This window comes from Nylanderia fulva, unplaced genomic scaffold (assembly GCF_048542155.1).
Source record: "Nylanderia fulva isolate GAGA-0341 unplaced genomic scaffold, ASM4854215v1 Scaffold28, whole genome shotgun sequence".
Taxonomy (NCBI): Eukaryota; Metazoa; Arthropoda; class Insecta; order Hymenoptera; family Formicidae; genus Nylanderia; species Nylanderia fulva.
Genome location: NW_028190347.1, coordinates 342,596 through 362,524, shown reverse-complemented (window position 1 = coordinate 362,524; position 19,929 = coordinate 342,596). Strand labels below are relative to the sequence as shown.

Sequence of the window (19,929 nt, the reverse complement as noted above, 5' to 3'; positions counted from 1 at the left end):
ATTAAAAATTTTAAGAAAAATGGCAAATAGACGATGAAATTATTTAATTTCAAATATACTTTACAGATGTAATTAGAAAATATATAATTAATAAAATTAAAATTTATTATATGGTATAATTATAAAAAAGTCTAAGAAATATATAACAAAATAATAATTCTTCTCATTAAGAAAAGATTTTTCTCATACTATAACTTCAGATGAGTCAACAAAAAATTTATTGATAAAATTTATCCATTAAAATATATCATAATTACTAGCTGTTTCTATAATAATAGCATTATATAATACAATTTTCATCAAGTTTAAAACAGATAAAGGAAATATATGATATAAAACATGTTCCAAAGAAAATATATCAATAAGTGAATTAATTTTTCAGAAACCTTTTTCGAAATTTTTATACATAGAATAAGTTCTTATTACTTTTAATAAAAGTATAGAAAATCAAAATTAGATAATACTTTTATTATACTGATAAATACTATGTATCCGTTTAATTTTATATAAAATATATCATATATATCCTTTTTCAACAGCATGAACTATTAAATCTGCCAATCTTTGTCTTCCAGTTGATGTTTTAATATAAGATACTGTCCATACTTCAGAAATATCCACTGCATCATTGGTTTTAATATCTAAATTGAATGCTTCAGATGGATCTAATAAACAAAGTGGAATTGATTCAAGTGCGAATACAAATCCAATAATAAAATATTCCTTCACCTGCAATTTATATCGATTAATATATCACTTTTTTTCTTTTTTTATTTAAAATTTTAATATTAATTTAATAAAATAGATATTTCACCTCTTTCATAAATAAATCCCATGGATAAATTTTTTCTGGATCAGATCCAAGGGATTTAATAGCATTGCTCAATTCGGAATGATAAACTTTCAATATATCATCGAAATACTGATCTCGAAAAGACTTTAGAGTACACGAATAAACTAAGAATGATAAATCCGAAATAGGACTAATGCAGCGTGCAAGTTGAAAATCAAGCATCAACGCTTCCTTTTGGTTTTGTCCAATGTCTCGGACCAGAAAGTTTGGAGCCCAACAATCACCTGCAGTTATAACGGATGTAGAGGTGTCTCTTTTCTCACAAAGTTTTGAACACTTATGATATAATTCACCAGCTTCATAGGAATGGAATTGTTTTTCAGCTTTGCTGTTTGGATATTCGACAGCTAATGCATGTTTAGCTATATCTAGGCACTTTTTCTATAAAAAAATACTTTAATAATAATTAAATTATTTAATAATAATAATTGCATTAAAATATTCAATGTAATATTAACTTACATAAAATGTTTGGTACCAACAGTTCCAAATATGATTACTGAAGAAGGTTTCGGTTAAATAACTTGCAAATTTTATAAATTCTTCCTTCTTTTGGTCTCTATATGCAAACGATATTGCATGAAATTTTGCTAACGTTTTTAAAATCACTGTACATTCCTCCCAATCCATGCAATTTTGTCTGGATGCAGGTCCAAATCCTAGGGGAGAGACATCCTCCAAGACAATAAAATCATTTTCTCCATCTGTGTAAGAAACCAAGTAACGTGGAATGCACAATAGATTGCTTTGTCCTTTATCTGCTAAGAATTTTTCAAATTTTGGGATGATCTGTAAAGTTATAATTGTTTAGATTAAAATATCATTAATTGCATATATATAGTTAAAGAGCTATATTATTCAACTGTATATATATATTACTATTATATAAAAGAAAAGAATGTGAGTTATATATTCTTGCCTCTGTATAAAATAAGATTTCATTATGGAAAAATTCTGCACATCTAAAAGTCTTTCTTCTACCGACGTTTTTTGGAATAGACTTCACGACAAAATTAACTTGCACATGTTGCTGTGGGTCCTCATGTATAATACCATATAATTTACCCTTATTGACTGTGGATATATAATTGTCACCTTTGGCAAATCCTTCTCCAAAATCCCAGTCTGTCAGCTGCACTTTTTTTCCATTATAAACTTTACAGAGAATGTCTGTCAACACCTCTTCTGTAAACTTGTCACTTACTTCATTCAAACTGATACGATTTTTATTTTGACTCATGCTTTTTTAAAGTATTTTTATTAAAAAATAAATCTATGTAATATAAAACGTATATAATACTTTTAATACTAATTTTTTAAATGTAATATATATTTATGCTAGATATTAAAAAAATTTTTAAATAATGTATTTTTATATTAATATAAATTTACTTATTATAATTTATATATTTGCGATAGAGATATCATTGAAGAAATTTAATGGACAACTGAGAGAGTCAAAATTGTTACGATTTATATATCTGTTATTTTGATGAACAAGATTTAATTCTCGTTTGCACATGTGATAAGGTATCTTTAATTTATGAAGTCTTAATCATTTGCAGAAATTTAATTTTTTTGACAAACGTTGATAAAGCATATTTCACATTGAAAATATATATTTGCGTGCATCAGTTCTTTGCCGATTGAACAAATTTTTTTCTCTTTAAGAAGAAATGCTCATCTTATTAATAATTTTTCATATAAATGCATCTATGACATTGCAAAAAAAAAGAATACGTAATTTTCACAAACAATTCTTATGCATGCATATGCTAAGTAATACACTGTTGAGTGGAATTTTGCATTATGAACTTATTAGAAGTCTTTCGAGATGTCTCATCAAGAACTTTTATCCATACGCACATATGGAGAAGGAAGAATAAATTGGGACAAGTAATTGAAAGGCTATACGAATGTGTCTATCCCTTTTGTCATATCTCTATTAACATTCTCAAGTCTATACATATACGTATTTAGATATTTGTAACAATTTTGTGCAATTATAATTTGATAAATATATGTAAAATAACATTAAATCATAAATAAATTGTAGAAAATATATTATCGACTTTATCAGTATATTAAAAGCTTTATGAAAAATAGGTGATAAAATCTTATTTCTCATTTAATTTTCAAATAAACTTTACAGGTAAACAAAAAATTTATTATATATTATATGTAAGAAGAACATAACTATAAATTGGAAACATGATAAAAATAATAATTCTTCTCATTAAGAAAAGATAAACTGCAGAGACAATAAAAAATCTATTAGATACAAATTTATCCATTAAAATACTTTACATTACAAATACTATTTTCAAAATGACTGCATGTGTATATTATAATACAATTTTTATCAAATTTAAAATAAAAAAAAAATATGATATAAAATAATTCCAAACAAAATATATTATGAATAAGTGAATTAATTCAGATTCTCAAAAGATTGTTTGGACATTTTTGTACATAGAAACTTGGTAAATTTGTATTATTTACACAATAAAATCAAGTAAAGAAAATCAAAATTAGATAATACCTTAATTATATTGATAAATACTCTCTATTTATCTCTGTAATTTTAAATAAAATTTAAAATATATCATATATATCCTTTTTCTACAGCATGAACTATCACATCTGCCAACCTTTGTCTTCCACTTGATGTTTTAATATTAGACACAGTCCATACATCAGCAATATCAACTATTTCATCATTCTTAATAATGGCATCTAAATCAAATGATTCAGATGGATCCAGTAGACAAAATGAAACTGATTCAAGAGCAAAAACTGTTCCAAACATAAAGTAATCCTTCACCTATAATTTATATCAATTAGTGTATCATTCTTTTTTTTATTTAAAATTTTAATATTAATTTAATAAAATAGATATTTTACCTCTTTCATAAATAAATCCCATGGATAAACTTTTTCTGGATCAGATCCAAGGGATTTAATAGCATTGCTCAATTCGGAATGATAAACTTTCAATATATCATCGAAATACTGATCTCGAAATGACTTTAGAGTGCACGAATAAACTAAGAACGATAAATCCAAGATAGGACTAACACAACGCGTAAGTTGAAAATCAAGCATTAATGCTTCTTTTTTATTTTGTCCGATGTCTCTAACAAGAAAATTTGGTGGCCAACAGTCACCCTCAGTTATAATAGACGTAGGAGCGTCCTTTTTCTCGCAGAATTGTGAGCATTTATGATACAGTTCACCAAATTCATAGGAATTGAATTGCTTTTCAGCTTTACTGTTTGGATATTCTGTAGTTAACGCATGTTTAGCTATATCCACTAACCTTTTCTATATAAAAAAGAAACTGCTTTAATAATAATTAAATTATATAATTAACATATATATATATATATATATATATATAGATACTATATAATGTATACTTACATGAAATCTTTTGTACCAATTCCAGTTATGATTACCAAAATAGGTTTCAGTTAAATTACTTGCAAGTTTTATAAATTCTTCCTTATTTTGGTCTCTATATGCAAACGATATTGCATGAAATTTCGCTAACGTTTTTAAAATCACTGTACATTCCTCCCAATCCATGCAGTTTTGTCTGGATGCAGGTCCAAAACCTAGGGGAGAGACATCCTCCAAAACAATAAAATCATTTTCTCCATCTGTGTAAGAAACCAAGTGACGTGGAATGCACAATAGATTGCTTTGTCCTTTATCTGCTAGGAATTTTTCAAATTTTGGGACAATCTGTAAAGTTATAATTGTTTAGATTAAAATATCATTAATTAAATATATAGTTAAAGCTATATTATTCAACAATATATATATATATTACTATTATATTATAAAAGAAAAAAATGTGTGTTATATATATATATTCTTACCTGTGTATAAAATGAGATTTCATTGCGGAAAAAATCTGCACTTCTAAAAGTCTTTCTTCTACCAATGTTCTTTGGAATGGATTTTACGACAAAATTAACTTGCACATGTTGCTGAGGATCCTCATTTATAATACCATATAATTTGCCTTTATTGACTGTAGACAAATAGCTGTCACCTTTGGCAAATCCTTCACCAAAATCCCAATCTGTCAGTTGTACATTTTTTCCATTATAAACTTTACAGAGAATGTCTGTCAGTACCTTTTCATTAAACTTGTCACTCACTTCATTCAAATTGATACGATTTTTATTTTCACTCATGATTTTTTAAATGATTTTATAAAACTATATTTTGATATAAAATTTATATATATATATATATATTTTTTTTTTTTTTAGAAATACTAATATTTTTGGTTTCAATATAATATTTATGTTATAAAGATTGCTAAAAAATTTATAAATTAATTTGCATTTATATTAATTTACTTATTATAATTTGTCTGCGATAAATATTTTTCAGTAAATTAATAACTGAGACATTTGAGAAAATGACAATGTAATTATAAGCAAGATAAAACTGCTGTTGTTTATATAACTGTTATCTTATTGAATATGATGTAATTTACTGCACTTGTGATAAGACAATCTATAATTTACGATAAAATCTTTATCATTTGTTAAAATTTAATTTTTTTTTTTTTGATAAACCTTGATATAGCACATTTCACGTTGAAAATATCGCTTATACTGATTCTATGTCGCTCGATTAAGATTTTTTCATGACAGGAAGAAAACACTTATCTTATTAATTATTTTTTTATCACATAAATGCATCTGTGACGGCAGCAAAAACACGTCATGTAATAGGTTATGTTTCCTATTATAGTAAACATAACCAAGAATTTATAAATTCAATAATGCTCTAAATAATTTTACAAGTTGATTTGATTCACAATTAAAAAAAATAAATAAATAAAATATCGTTAATGAATTTGAAATAAAATATCAAAATAGAATATAAAAAGAAAGAAAATTGATAATAGAGGAAGAATAAATTCAAAACGAAGCTATTTTAATTATTGTTGTAACATTACATTACGAGAAAATGCCAATCCATCAGTAGAGAGAAGTAATTATATACATTTTAAATATTTGTGAATAATTTTTTGTAATATATTTTATTTTTTATTTATTGTTTTTATTTGTTCATTAACAAATGTGTATAATAATCAATGTTTTTAAGCAAATTCAAGCATAAACCATTATTGTCAATTATCCTGGCTCTATATGTATCATATTTTTTATCTGATATGCTTGTTACGTTATTACATGCAGTGGCAAGGAGACATTTATTAAGTGGAATAAAATACAAAGACAATTTTCTGTTACTCATAATAATATCACTAAATATAAAGTATAAATGATATAACGAGATGATTTTATTATCAACATTTTTTTTATGGATGAAGGAATTGAACAAGCAATGGAAGAATCAGCTGCAGGCATCGCATATTTTACAATCCTGTTCATAATTAAATAGAAGTCAAAGGTATGTAGTTCCATAACTGCAAATAGCAGTCTTTAATTGCAGATTCAGCCCAGAAATCTCTTCTTTATGCAACGTGAAATGTACAAAATCATGACGTAGTTGTTGGTGATATTGTTATTATATCGCAGAGGAAGAATTTAATTTTAATATTTAGTTTCCTTATAAAAGAGATAAATTTAACATCTTGCGGATCTGGATGGCAGATTTTATAACAATTGTAAAATATATATACTGATTGTAAAGCTGGATATTCCTTTGTGAGACTCAAAACTTGATTACTGTATTCTGTTATAAGTCAATTTCTACTCATATTTATTTTTACATGTAATTCTAAAGAGTTATAAATTTATTTTATTATATATCTTATGTTATATTTTAACAAGTAATTTTATATAAATTTATATCATATATATCCTTTTTCAAAAGCATGTACTATCACATCTGCTACTCTTTGTCTACCATTTGCTGTTGCAATATTTGATAAAGATACTGCTTCACTCAAATCTACTGCCTCGTTACCCTGAACAACAGTATTTATGTTGAATGATTCAGATGCATCCAGTAACATGATTGGAATAGCTTCAAGCGCAAGAATCACACCAAAAATAAATTGCTCCTTTACCTGAAATTAATATAAATATTAATTATCTTTATTTATTTTAAGAGAACAATTGTTCTAAAATGGATATTTTACCTCCTGCATAAATAAATTCAATGGATAAATTTTGTCTGGATCAGATCCAAGTAATTTAATAGCATTGCTCAATTCTGAATAATAAATTTTTAACGTATCATCAAAGTACTGATCACGAAATGACTTTACAGTGCAAGAATAAATCAAGAACGATAAATCCAAGATAGGACTGGCACAACGTGCAATTTGAAAGTCGAGTATTAATGCTTCCTTTTGATTTTCTCCAACATTCCGGATTAAAAAATTTGGAGCCCAACAATCACCCTCGATTACAATAGATGTAGGCGCGTATCTTCTGTCGCATAATTCTTTGCACTTATTGAAGAGAACACCGAATTCGTAAGAATTGTACTTTTTCTCAGCTTCACTATTGGGATATTCGGTAGCTATTGCATGTTTAATTACGTCTTGTAATTTTTTCTGGAAAAAAATTGTATATTCTTGAAAAAAAAAAAAAGGAAACTTTGATAAGACCTGAAAAAATTTCACTACTTTGCATTACTTACGTGCCAATTTTTGTACCAGTTCCAATGATTACTGCCATAGAAGGTTTCTTTTAAAGAATCTGTAATTTCTATGAATTCTTCTTTCCTTTGATCTTTGTACGCGAATGAAATTGCATGAAATTTAGCCAGGGTCTTCAAGATTGCTGTACATTCTGCCCAGTCTAAGCAATTTTGTCGCGATGCCGTAGAAAATCCTAAGCAAGAAACATCTTCCAAGACCAGAAAATCGTTTTCGTCATCCGTGAAAGAGCTTATGTGACGTGGTATACATAAGAAATCGCTCTGTCCCTTCTCTGCTAAAAAGTTTATAAATTTAGGGACAATCTGTGGAATAAATGAATAAATAAAATCTTTTTTTTTACAAGTAGATCAGATAAATTCTTTCAAATAAATAATGTATGTTTTTATATAAATTCAAGAAAAAAGGGAAAAGAAAATATCTATATATAGTCTTACTTCTGTATAAAAAGCAATTTCATTACGGAAAAACTCTACGCATCTGAGAGTCTTTCTTGTGGCAGGATTTTTTGGCATTGACTTCACAATAATATTCACTTGCACTTGTTTCCTTGGATTATCATTGATGATACCATTTACTTTGCCCCTATAAATGTTTGACAAATAATTGTCGCCTTTAGCAGATCCCTCATTAAAATTCCAGTCTGTCAATTGCACTTCTTTCCTGTTACATGCCTCAAAAAGGATGTTTGTTAACACTTCTTCTGTAAACTTGCCGTTTATTTCATTCAAGTTGATGCATTCGTTGTTTTGATTCATAATTTTCAGTATTACAAATGGTTGTTGATAAGAAAGTTACTAATATATATTTATATATTGATAAAAATATTGAATATTTTAAAACGATGAACTAGCAACAATTAAGTGAGTATGGTTTAAACTAGTCTCAAGGAGAGAGAAGCGACAACTAGTCAATCAGCCAATCAGGAGTAAATGGATCAGTTGTCGCCTCTCTCTCCTCGAAGCTCTCTAGTTATATAACTTATCTTTGAAGCAGTATATGTTTTATCAGTGATAAAATATGTATGCTATTAGTCAGTAAATGAAAGATGTGCATTTGTAATATTTATCGTTTGTTGCAAATAAATATTTCGTTGATTTAGTGTACAATTTATCGAAATAAACTTTAGTTCTTTTATTTTATTAATTAGCCCTTCTAATCTTTATTAATAATTTGTTACTACTTTTATTTGATTAATTAAAATTATTTGTTGAATTTTTATCATCAAAATGTAAGTTTTTACAGAATAGCAATTAGAATTGCATTTTAATTGACTTTTTAAATTAAAAAATAAAAATTATGTTATAATCACATTCTCGTTGTTCAGCGTTTTACATACATATATAATATGAAATGGAGATGAAAAGAATGAAAGGAATAAAATTTAAAATAAAACAAAATTATAATATTATACATACGTGTTGACACGAGATTATATTTATATATTACAATATAAAATTTGTTTAGGAAACCTAAATTCGGAACCTTTTGCTTAGTATGTGTGGATTGGTATGTGTTCTAAAACACAGAGTAGTCTCATAAAATTTGTCTAAATGATGCTATGCAGATAAATTAATAATATCGCAAACAACAATCTGCAAAAACAATTTTAACTAAAAATTCATTTGTTATAAAAGTATAAAAACAATATTTTTAAAACAATATAGATACGTTTGATGCGCATAAACGACTGAAATTAACGTTCGAAATATAAGATAAACGTAAACTTTTTTTTTCGCAAAAAAGCTTTTATTTACATTTGTTCCGTTTCGTTTTAGCGCCTAGATAAATTTATAATTGCAATAAAATCCCACACAAATCGATCGCGCATTCATACTGATCACTTGTTGTGGAATGTTTCACATAATAAATACAACTTCTGAGATAAATTAAAATACAAGTCTTGTGTGCATTTACAACCGAGAGTTGTGATTTCGACGCGTCAAACGGAATCTAATCGGATTCCATTATAACAGTAGATTCGTTCACGACGAGCCCGTATACCTTATTTACAATGTCCATATGTAAACATATACACTGCGACCGCTTAAACCTATCGATATACGGAGTGAAAGGTAAAAAGTACTATTTTGTACCTTAGAATCTGAGAAATAAAGTAAAATGCTGGCCTGTGTGTGTATGTGTGACGTTAAATCGCACTTATGTCATCTATTCTACATCGGTAATAGTATTCTTTTATATCTTCCTTATTTCCTTTCGATTTATTAAATGTAAATCTGTTGACATTAGTCGCGACTCGTCTAACTCTCTCTTTCTCTCTCTTAATGACTAAACTTAACGTATAACCCGCAATTCTTAACCTAGTGTCTTAGCCGCTAACTAAATCGTACAATTGGACTGAGTGATAAATTATCATCGACTGTACAAACATCGCTTTCAGCTTGACACAATCACATCCTAATCTCGGAATACCTGAATGAGAATCGCAATTGTTTTCTCCAGTTGTGTTTGGACCTCGCGTGCAATTTTTCTTTTGTAAAAAATATACCTCCTGTTGGTCGCAAAGCTGATTTTATATCGAATTTACTTGAGAAGTTTCGTACAAAAAAATAATAATAAGTACCGCAAATTAATTAAAGGTGATTACTCAAAGAATTTCAACGTATATATGACTATGTAAAAGAATGAGCTTGTACGGTTGTTGTAAAAATTGTCAGGACAGTACAACGTTCAAACGTCAAAGTCTTTTCTAGTCACGCGATAGTGAATAATCATTATTACATTTGCTAAAACACATCATTAACATTGTAGCAATGTTAAGAAATCGATTTAAAATCACTTGTATTTTTTCCATTATCGTTCCACAGCCCATCTTCGGTACTAACAGTGAACGTAAAACCGAGAGAGAAGCGCGTTTCCCTAGATACTTCAGTGAGACACATTATTTCTTTATGTTTTTTTCTTCAATCACATGAATCTTAATAAGTACCAAGTGCCTAATATAAGATCAAGTTTCGATATACCCTGAACTACCCACATACAGGTAGAGGAACCCCAAACGAGTTCGCCGTATACTTTTACTCGCTTATCGAAGATCAAAATAAATATGTATAGAGGTATCGTACGGCAGAGGCTTGGCTCGGACGTCGATGCGAAGCGGGAGAGCGAGAATGGCAATTAGGTTGTCTATACACAGGACATATCTTACATAGAGTATGAGATAAAATTAGTTTTCGAGTTTAGACCGAAGTTTGCGAGGGCGACGATTCCCGCGATTCATGTCAATATATATATCCTATATATTTCATTGACGACGACCTCGTTCGTCTGCAACAAAAAAAAATCAAAATTACATCAGCGTCAAAAGGAGATACATAGAAGATCAAATAAATATAATTGAAGAAATGCATCAGATATAAAAATATGGTATATTTGTTATACCTACTATATCAACGAAAATCACGTTTTAGTCATCGCGTTGGCACAGCCTTTACGTGTTGTTGTAAAGCTGATGATGAGTTTGTTGATGCTGACTCGGATGCGAATGTTGCAGCGAGTGCTGATGATGGGGATGCTGATGTTGTACCGTCGAGTGCCTCGCGTTGTACCTGACGCTACCAGCGAGGGAGCTTCCTCTACCGTGAGTGCCGACTATGCTCTGCGTATCGGACAGCTCGTCTTCCTCTGCGCCAAGACTCCGGAACCTAACGAAGCCGTCCTCGGCGACTAGCATCGTCGAGCCGCTGGTCGGAGCTTGTTCATGTAGGCCTTGCACGGGCGTATGCCTGCCGCGAGTCTCGGAATTCCTTAGGGTCTGTATGCCATTACCATGACGACTCAAGGAACCTCGACCTTCGTGAGGGAAGTGTCCCATTGTGCCTGACTTGCGGATGGAATGTCTCTCGAAGGTACCTATATGCAACACATAAATGTTAATATTAATTAATACTATCTTAAATAATTGGTAAAATATCAGACGTAATGAGAACATTGGCTTTTAGATTAAAAAATAAAAAATAAACTATTTCATATCTGTAAAGAGATTCTCAGTAACAAATGTGTGATACACAGTTTTTCATATTACCTGATATGTTCAAATGCTCGGGCAGAGTGTTCAGTGGAAAACTGTCATCGTAAACCTGTTTTCCCGTTCTCATGGTATAATTCTGAATCGCTTGGTTGGTGCTACATATAGCAGGATAGAGCACATCATCCATATTCTCCGTGGACGTGGAACTGCCGCAGGGAAACAGTGCGAAACCCGAGTGCACCGAGTGTTGCTGCATTTGTTTCTCGCGCAGTGGATACTGAGACAGACTGGCGACCCAAGCCAGAAGACCGCAGACGCATAGCTCGAGCAGTCTGACCGAGAATTGCCAACCCCACCAGAGCCACGGATACGGTTGCGGACGTTCCTGGACGCCGAAGATGCCGTAGAGTTGCAAGAGACCCATGAGAATGAACAGCAGAGCGGTGGCGATGGTGGTGGTGATGGCAGTGCTAAGCGCCACCGTGGTAGGATCGGCGCCCATCATGTGATTCGCCCCGGCTGCCTTGTTGCTGGCCAGGTGGATTTGCGAGCGCACCACGCGATACACGTACATGTAACACAAGCCCAGCGTAACACAGACAACGATATAGATACATTGGCAGATGAGCGGCAAAATTCTCGCCTCGTCCTGATAGCCGAGCACATGCGTGGACACGTGAAGGGAGACGCACAGCACGATGTGCACTGTGGAGGAGAGTACGAGCGTGGTAGGCGACAGGATACTGTTGTTGAGCGAGGGCGCCTCCGAGCACCGAGCGAGGTATAGCATCAGAGTAGCGAAGGCCGTGGACAAGAGCGGCGCCGGCAGATACATTAGCACCCTGGACAATGGTTCAGGCAACGAATGACCGAGATTGTAAGCGTCATAGAAGAGGTGGAAACACCTCAGAGTGCAGACGGTAGTCAGCAGTAAGTGAACAGCCAAGAAATATGACTGCGTGAGCAGATTCGTAGCTTCGTTGAAGCGCACGATCTTGTAGATCGAGTACAGGGCCATGAGCGTGAACATAATCGCCGCGACGTACACGTGCAGCGACCAGGCGATCCGCCACGTGGATTCGAGCGGATGCGTGTCGACTTGCGGCACTAGATGCTCGTCATCGTCGTCGGAGTTAGTCGGTCGCTTCGACGTCGGCGCCGGGGGCTGCGCCTGCGGATACGGCAGCCTCTCCGTGTCCACTATCTCGATACTGTCCTCGTGTTCGTTTCTTAACCCGTGATGATAGCCGTCGTCGTCCTGCCGGCCGGTATTCGGTAGATTGAAGATGGTCGGCTGAGTGACGGCAATTCTCGAAGGATCCGCGGTGCTGCCGGGTGTGAAGGTGCTCGGTGCCGATGTAGTCTTGTCGGTCGTCGGGGCAGGCGGTATATTTGATAACGGGCTCTTCGTCGCTAACGGCTTCAACAATATATCGGGGATATCCTGCTTCCTGCCGTTGCTGCCGGACAAGATCCTCGAGATACTAGGGTAGTGAAGGGTCACGAACGAGGGATCATTGGTGCTGTTCCGTCGATCGGTTTCACCGGACTCCGGTCTCTGCTCCCCTCTACCGTCAGGCACATTCGTCGGCTTCCTCGAGTGGGCGTGATGTCTTTCCGGCACTTGGGAGGAAGGACTCTGAGGTAGATCCGGCGGTCGGATAGGTATTCGCTCGTGTGCCGGTGTCAGACTGGGCGGCGGTACGGGCCTCCTGTTACCGGTGTACACGTCCGAATTGGTTCCTCGTAACGTGGGCTTGTCGGCAAATGGATGTAGGTACTCTGGCGGCAAGGGTGGCGTGAAGAGTGCTCTGGAGGGCGGCGCGTACGACGGAAGATCTCGGAAGATGGGCGAAGCTGTGGCCCGTGGCACCGCCGGATACTTGACGGCGGGTACCGACGGGCTGGAGGTCGTACTGGTGGTCGTGCTGGTGGTCAATGGCGACGGTACCGTCGACAGGGTCGTACTGGCCGACACCTGGGCGTCGTACGCTGGCACGCTGCGTTTCGTGGTCGCGGAACTGTGCGCTACCTTGTTGAAGATCGCCGCCAGATTCTTCTCCAGAGCGGTGTGGTCCAGATTGAAGACTTGGCTGTTGGGTCCGCCGTCGCCGCTCGCCGAGCAGACAGTCAAGCAGGACTGTACGGCCATCAGGGCGAATAGAAGGAGCAGTCGCATTATCGGGGTCATAACGCGGATGATTGTGAATAATTAGATACCCTGTCTGGGCATCGGTTCATTCCATAACACCAGAGGCAATCTCGCCGTTTCGCGACAAGGACGAAGAGGAGAAAACTTGGAATCGATAAGGACACTTGTTAAAATGTGTCTCTATCAATGCCCTTTTCTTTTTCTCTCTCTTTCTCTCTTTCTACAATTCTTGTCTTCAAGAATACTGATTTCTTCTCGCGAAGAATTCTGTCACATCACATTCCTGAAGTCACCGGCCGTCTCTCAATCTTCTCTCACCGTGTCGTTCCCTTTGACCGCGACATCCGGTGCGTTTCCCTCCGATGTCGATGTCGATGTGTTGTATTTTATATCTTATAGCCTGGCAGTTTGCTTTTTCACGATTGATATCCTCTCTCTATCTGGATATATTCTCGATATTCGCGATGTACACGAAGAGGGTTTCGAACGGGAATGGGATGGGGTCAAGAGTATCTTCTCCGTAACTATTCGTATCTACATCTTTGAGGCCTCACATGTCAGGTTAGGCAGAGAGATAACTCCCTTGACGCGACTCTGCGATGTGTCCGAACGATTAGGCGACGTGTAAGGTAGGATTCAATCTCTTCTTCGCAGCATCCTCTCTCTCGGTCCACTACCGTCCCGTTCCACGTGCTTTCATTATATACACGATCTAATAGCTCCGCCAGATTATTTTGCCGTCCCTAACTTCGTTGTTCTCGCGTAGGGGGTTGACTCGATTTAAAATCTATCTACTTGCGCAACCAATACGTCGACGACACAGGCTTGTTAACTGAGTCTAATCCGATATTGTTGCTGTGTTGCTCGCTGCCGCGTCTGCTCCCAGAAGCCATCCCAGATCCGCGAGAGCCTCGGCCGGAATGTGAATCCCCGGGGGAGCATTTAACGCGCCGAATTGGCCCGTATCATCCCTGGTCCTCGACGTGGCCTCGTAATTACGGTGTCCATTTCTTTAATTAGGACGCGAGGGTACTCGCTGCGGTCATCCGTTGCTCCGAGGATCTCCGAGCGATGTTACGTCGAACACCTAAGACAAAAATGTATATCGTTAGTTCGAGGAAGCGAGCACTGCAAACAAATATTTGTGTAAAATTACATGATTATACTAGGTTTTTTTTTCCCACTCAGCATAATCATGCAACATTGTTACTTATATATGAAAGATTACAGAGTTTATATGTAATTTCATATGAAATAATATATTCTTATATATTTTCAAGATTAAAAATATTCCACTGAACATTGGAATTACACATAGGAAATAATAATAATATGTAAATGCTATAAAATAATGTTATAAATAAAATGATAGAATACTTATAAAAGAAAGTTCCAATAAAAATAGTAATTTTACCGATATTTTATATATATATTTTTACATTAATATGGTATTTTTACTTTAAAATAAATGAAAAAAATTACAGTGATAAGCTAATAATTTTTTCAGTTCAAGTAATTCCCATGTAAAAGTACATGCATTTTTTCAGTGAAGAGAAAAAAATAATTGTAATCTAGAGATATAATCTAATCATAATCATAAGTCATAATCTAGAGATATAACAGAAGAAAGAAGAAGGGCTAATGAGAGAGAAATTATTTAAGAAAAAATAGTTTTCAAATTTTTATCTTCTAAACTAGATCATTTTTTATTTGTGTAAAAATTGAAAAATTGAAAAGTTCAAAACTGTTTTTGAAAAAAAAAATCAAACATGTACTATTCACAAATAATTTAGACGTATTTTTTAACCAAAAAGAAACGCGAAAAAAAGAGAGAAAGGCAGGCACAGGCAGATTCAGGTGTTTCGTTTCCAACGAATTATACTGCACAACTGTTGTTTGCGTTCCTGATTTCGATTACGTTTCCACCGTGGAATTAATCAATTAATCGTAAACGGATAAAAATAAAATGTACATCGGCCGCAAATGCACAATATCCGTTACGCATCATTAATTCATTCGTTATTAATATTATTAGCCCGCAGAAATATGTAAACGAGCAAGTTTGCGCGTGCGGAGGGGTTCGTATATAATTGAGTTATTCATAAATGCTACTATTTATCGTTATTAAGTTAATTAAGTCCAATATCGGCCAATGCACGACTGCCGCCGGCTGGTAAATTCGCTGGCAGTAATTGATCGTAAAACGATCCAACGTGTCGGGATATATATTTCGGAGATACCTTAGACGACGAAAAGGAAGTCTTACAAAGCGATCCTCGCCCGACCTTTAATACGCGATATGTGCACAGCCAGGAAATTGATTGGTCAGGTAAGACGGAACACGTGGATGAGTCATGATGGAAGAAGTAGGGGAGTGTCCATCGATTTCTTCCCGGTTATATCATACGAGATATCTCGTTTCGCGAACGAAACTTAATAACGGGGACATCTCTCATAGTTCCGTTCCGAACCGCGTCAGACTCGATTTTCGATTTTCATCCGACCCAGCGTATATACATAGTGATTGTACGATATATCCAGAGCGACGAAGAAATATCCTTAATAAGGTAAAATATGCCCGAGCAAATCTAAATAAAATTGAACGTGTTTGCGCGATATATTGATTTAGCGATAGAATCGCTGCGTTCATCAAGATCGAATAATCTATAATGCAATCACGATGATTTTGCATTGCAATAAATTTTATATTGTTTTAGCTGTAAGGAATTGAGAATCTAGCAAATATAAAAAAATAATATACTTTTAACAGCGTGTAAAATATGTATTTAAATAAATAGATGAATATAATGTGCTTTTTGTTAAAAAAATATACATGGAGAGAATTTTATCTTCGAGTTTAAATTTTCCGATTAAACATATTTATCACAATAAAAGATATTAATATGTACATAGTAAGATTGATCAAACAGATTTTATATCTTACTGTGATAAAAATTAATTTTTTTATTGTGGGTCAACATTAATCAGAAAAACTCATAAAATTCGTACAATATTGTCCCACGATTACCATAATTTTTAGGGTGATCCTTAAAAAAAAAATTCTCTGTGTATAGATATATATCTAATAATAAAATCAAAATGAAAAATTGCAATTACAATTCTTCATTTTATTCTTATTATTAAAATATACATATTTTTCAACAATAAACATTGTATCTCTTTAAATAAAAATTTTAACCAAAGTTAGAAAGTATCTTCTTTTTCGACTCGTGCTAGACTTTTATAATCCTTTTATTTAATTAGATAAAACAAAAAAAAATATGTAAAAGTTGAGTGCATTCAAACGTTTGTTAAAAAGGATAACGACATAACTTTTGTATGTAAATTATACTAGTAATATCTTTCGAATGTCACTTCCTAGCCATTATCTATTCTCTGTGAACGATAGACAAAGTTTCGTGATAAAAGAAATCATTGCTCTATGGTCAAGCGTTGCTGTAAATAGCTGTGTGTAGCGATGATATCATCTAGTGATGAGAACATTAATCCGACAACTCTGACTAGTCGATATTATAATTCACAAACGATCAGAAATATCTCGTGACACTTTGTAGATAGCAAAAAGTACATCATGTCACGGAATCAAGTATGACAAAATGTAAATGTACGCTTTCAACGTCGTAGGAAGAATGCGTATTCTTTCCCCGACTGATAAAAACGGATAGGTGCAGGAGTACATATATATACTTGACTGAGAAGCGATTTGTCTCTTTTTCAACGAATATTTTAGGACCTGACGTACCTTAAAATATTCGTTGCATGTTGCTCCTTACGTGTAACCTGATTTTCAAATACTGTCGCTATCAAGATTCTATCGAGCAAAAATGGATATAACGTTTGACATTTAAGATAGATCGTTAAACCAAACACGTGTAATGTTCCAAAATTATTAATTCATTAACACTGTTCACACTGCTTCCTGTTTACTTCGTATATTTGAAAATTTGTCGTTGGCTTTTAAACGTCAAATTAATATAAATGATTCAAGTATATATTTATTATCGAAACTAAATACAATTCATCTCTTCTCAATTTTGTCGCGATGAAAATATGTATTTTTTAATTAAATTTCAAAATTAATGAATTTTTAACATGTGTTATAATTTTTGTCGTACTTTAAGTAGTACCCTATATTGTTTTTGGCTTAATTAAAGATATAATTAAGTCATCGAAAATTTGATAGCTGGAAGGAACAATGATAATTCTATATACAACATTTCGATATTATATATTATATACATATATGTATAGTACGCGTGAATTCAGCACATAAATCTCATATTGATATCTACCATTTGGTCGCTTCCGTAATTACAAGCTTCGTGACATAGAATCGTTGAAATCGTTTGGGATAAAGGGATATTGCAACTGATACACGTTTGCAAGAGATCCACATGTTACGATAATAGACTATCTGTGAATTAAGCATTAGATCGAACATCCATCAGTGTAGAAAGCTTTAACCAACGACGTGGTTAAAGTTATCGAACTCGTGTGTAAAGCTTATTGAAAGCAGCTCTACCTTGTTTTTCGTAGATGCTTTATCAATAAAGTCCGTTTTAGATGAGCTAGAATTCCCGATAAATGTCAAGAATTCTTTTTATTTACTACAAACAGAATTTTATCGCGAATTATCAATCTAGTCCAAAGCGAATTTAAAAGATTTGCCCATTGTTTCTTTTTAATACACTACACAGAGAGAATTTTCTCCTATAATTTACCTTGAAAATCATGACAATAGGGAATTGGAAGAATTTTATAAATTTCTGATTAATATCTACCACAATAAGATATAAAATATGTTTGATAAATTTTACTATATACATATTCATATTTTTCTGATAAATATTAATCAGAGCTTAATTATATCTTAATTATATCTTTAATTAAGCCAAAAACAATATAGGGTACTACTTAAAGTACGACAAAAATTATAACACATGTTAAAAATTCATTAATTTTGAAGCTCATAAAATACCTTCCAACACCACATTGTCCCAAAATATTACCAAGATTTTCAGGGCAAATTTTAAGAGACAATTCACTCAGTGTTCATGACAAGACTCTCTCTTTCTCTCTCTCTCTCTTTTACATCATTTTGCCACAAACATTGGATTATTAATGAAAAAATCCGTGGTCCTCCAAATGTGTTTTTCGATTCCAGATATGAATTGCTCGTTCCGCCTAGCCAGATAACTACATTCCCTAATTTCAACCCTGCGCGTTTCCATTCCCAAGCGCGCCGCGACTTATCATCAGCTGTGATTTGGCGGCCAGCGGGTTTAATTTAGCAAACACGCGGCGTTCGTTGGTTCGTTGGTTGATTTGCGCATCTGTGTCCTTTCCTGTCCCTCTCATTTACTCTCGATCCATCGAATCGCGTGATCGCGCTCTCTCTCTCTTTCGCAGGAGAGTGCGCCAATATACAAACCCCGCGGGCGATTTGTTCGATGGGAATTGATTAAGCCAAAATCAATGCAGCTAATAATAGTGTTTGTTAAGGGTCAAATGTGTTTATGCGACTGAGCAGGTAATTTTTGCCATTGCGCTATTGAGCTCATTGATCCCATTATTATTGTACGTGAACACAAATGATTGATTCTGGCTCGTTATATTTACGTAATATTACGTATCGAGCTTTACAGAATTCTTTTGCTTTTTACGTTTCCAATTAATATCGAAAAATACTGATGACTCTCTATATTAATAATTGCTATTATATTTAAAAAAAGAGAGGAATGTTATAAAACGTGTAAAATTAAAAAAAACTTTTAAAGAGTAAATTGAATGAATTTAAAGAAAGAAAAATGTTATGTTATCCATCTGACATCTGATTTTCAAAAATATTGCACTTTATCTTTCCCGAGTCTTAAGAATGATCGAAATAAGTGTATACGAAGAACAGTCTATGCATAAGATATACATATAAATTGTTAGTGAACATATGCAGCAAGTCGAAATAACTTCATGTTTCCTTGACTTAGTTTAATTAATTATACGATTCTCGAGACAGGTATGTTAAGGGGTCACGTTCGTTCTCTTTCTCTTTCTGTCATATGCTTTCATATGCTATGATATAATATCTAGGTAAAGCTGCCTAGCTGTTCGTGACTAGCTACAGTCAGTAAATTGGCAAAGGAGAGGTGGATAGGGTGGAACATAACCAAATGGGGCATGAAGACTCGCAAGAAACAATGTTTACATCTGTGATTGCCGCACATAACTATTCTTGTAATTTGTGAATTTCTCAGATACTG

General features: G+C 33.5%; 4 protein-coding genes across 5 annotated transcripts in view; all 4 read right to left on the bottom strand.

Annotated features, from left to right (window-relative positions):
• Positions 1-195: 195 nt before the first annotated feature.
• On the bottom strand, positions 196-2,673 carry LOC146722732 (uncharacterized). Its single transcript, XM_085483932.1, has 4 exons — positions 1,773-2,673; positions 1,316-1,642; positions 815-1,234; positions 196-729 (listed from the first exon to the last, which is right to left on the bottom strand). Exons 1-4 carry the CDS (start codon positions 2,091-2,093, stop codon positions 517-519), a joined length of 1,281 nt encoding a protein of 426 aa, XP_085340058.1. The 5' UTR covers positions 2,094-2,673; the 3' UTR covers positions 196-516.
• An 80-nt stretch (positions 2,674-2,753) lies between these two features.
• LOC114939185 (uncharacterized) lies at positions 2,754-5,625 on the bottom strand. The gene is made up of 4 exons (XM_029313417.2): positions 4,738-5,625; positions 4,277-4,600; positions 3,758-4,177; positions 2,754-3,677 (listed from the first exon to the last, which is right to left on the bottom strand). Exons 1-4 carry the CDS (start codon positions 5,056-5,058, stop codon positions 3,459-3,461), a joined length of 1,284 nt encoding a protein of 427 aa, XP_029169250.2. The 5' UTR covers positions 5,059-5,625; the 3' UTR covers positions 2,754-3,458.
• A 493-nt stretch (positions 5,626-6,118) lies between these two features.
• Positions 6,119-8,443, bottom strand: LOC114939165 (uncharacterized). Its single transcript, XM_029313387.2, has 4 exons — positions 7,946-8,443; positions 7,490-7,813; positions 6,984-7,403; positions 6,119-6,911 (listed from the first exon to the last, which is right to left on the bottom strand). Exons 1-4 carry the CDS (start codon positions 8,264-8,266, stop codon positions 6,693-6,695), a joined length of 1,284 nt encoding a protein of 427 aa, XP_029169220.2. The 5' UTR covers positions 8,267-8,443; the 3' UTR covers positions 6,119-6,692.
• A 465-nt stretch (positions 8,444-8,908) lies between these two features.
• The window catches only part of LOC114939164 (uncharacterized), a 138,888-nt gene continuing 127,867 nt past the window's right edge, over positions 8,909-19,929 (bottom strand). The window contains exons 5-7 of one of the 2 annotated variants that reach the window (XM_029313386.2): positions 11,554-14,738; positions 10,911-11,381; positions 8,909-10,796 (exon numbers count right to left, since the gene is read on the bottom strand). In XM_029313386.2, coding sequence (XP_029169219.1) covers positions 10,960-11,381; positions 11,554-13,690 — 2,559 coding nt within the window. In that variant the 5' untranslated portion in view covers positions 13,691-14,738 and the 3' untranslated portion in view covers positions 8,909-10,796; positions 10,911-10,959. The remainder of the gene's footprint in view (positions 10,797-10,910; positions 11,382-11,553; positions 14,739-19,929) is intronic. The other variant, XM_029313385.2, reaches the window with a different exon arrangement.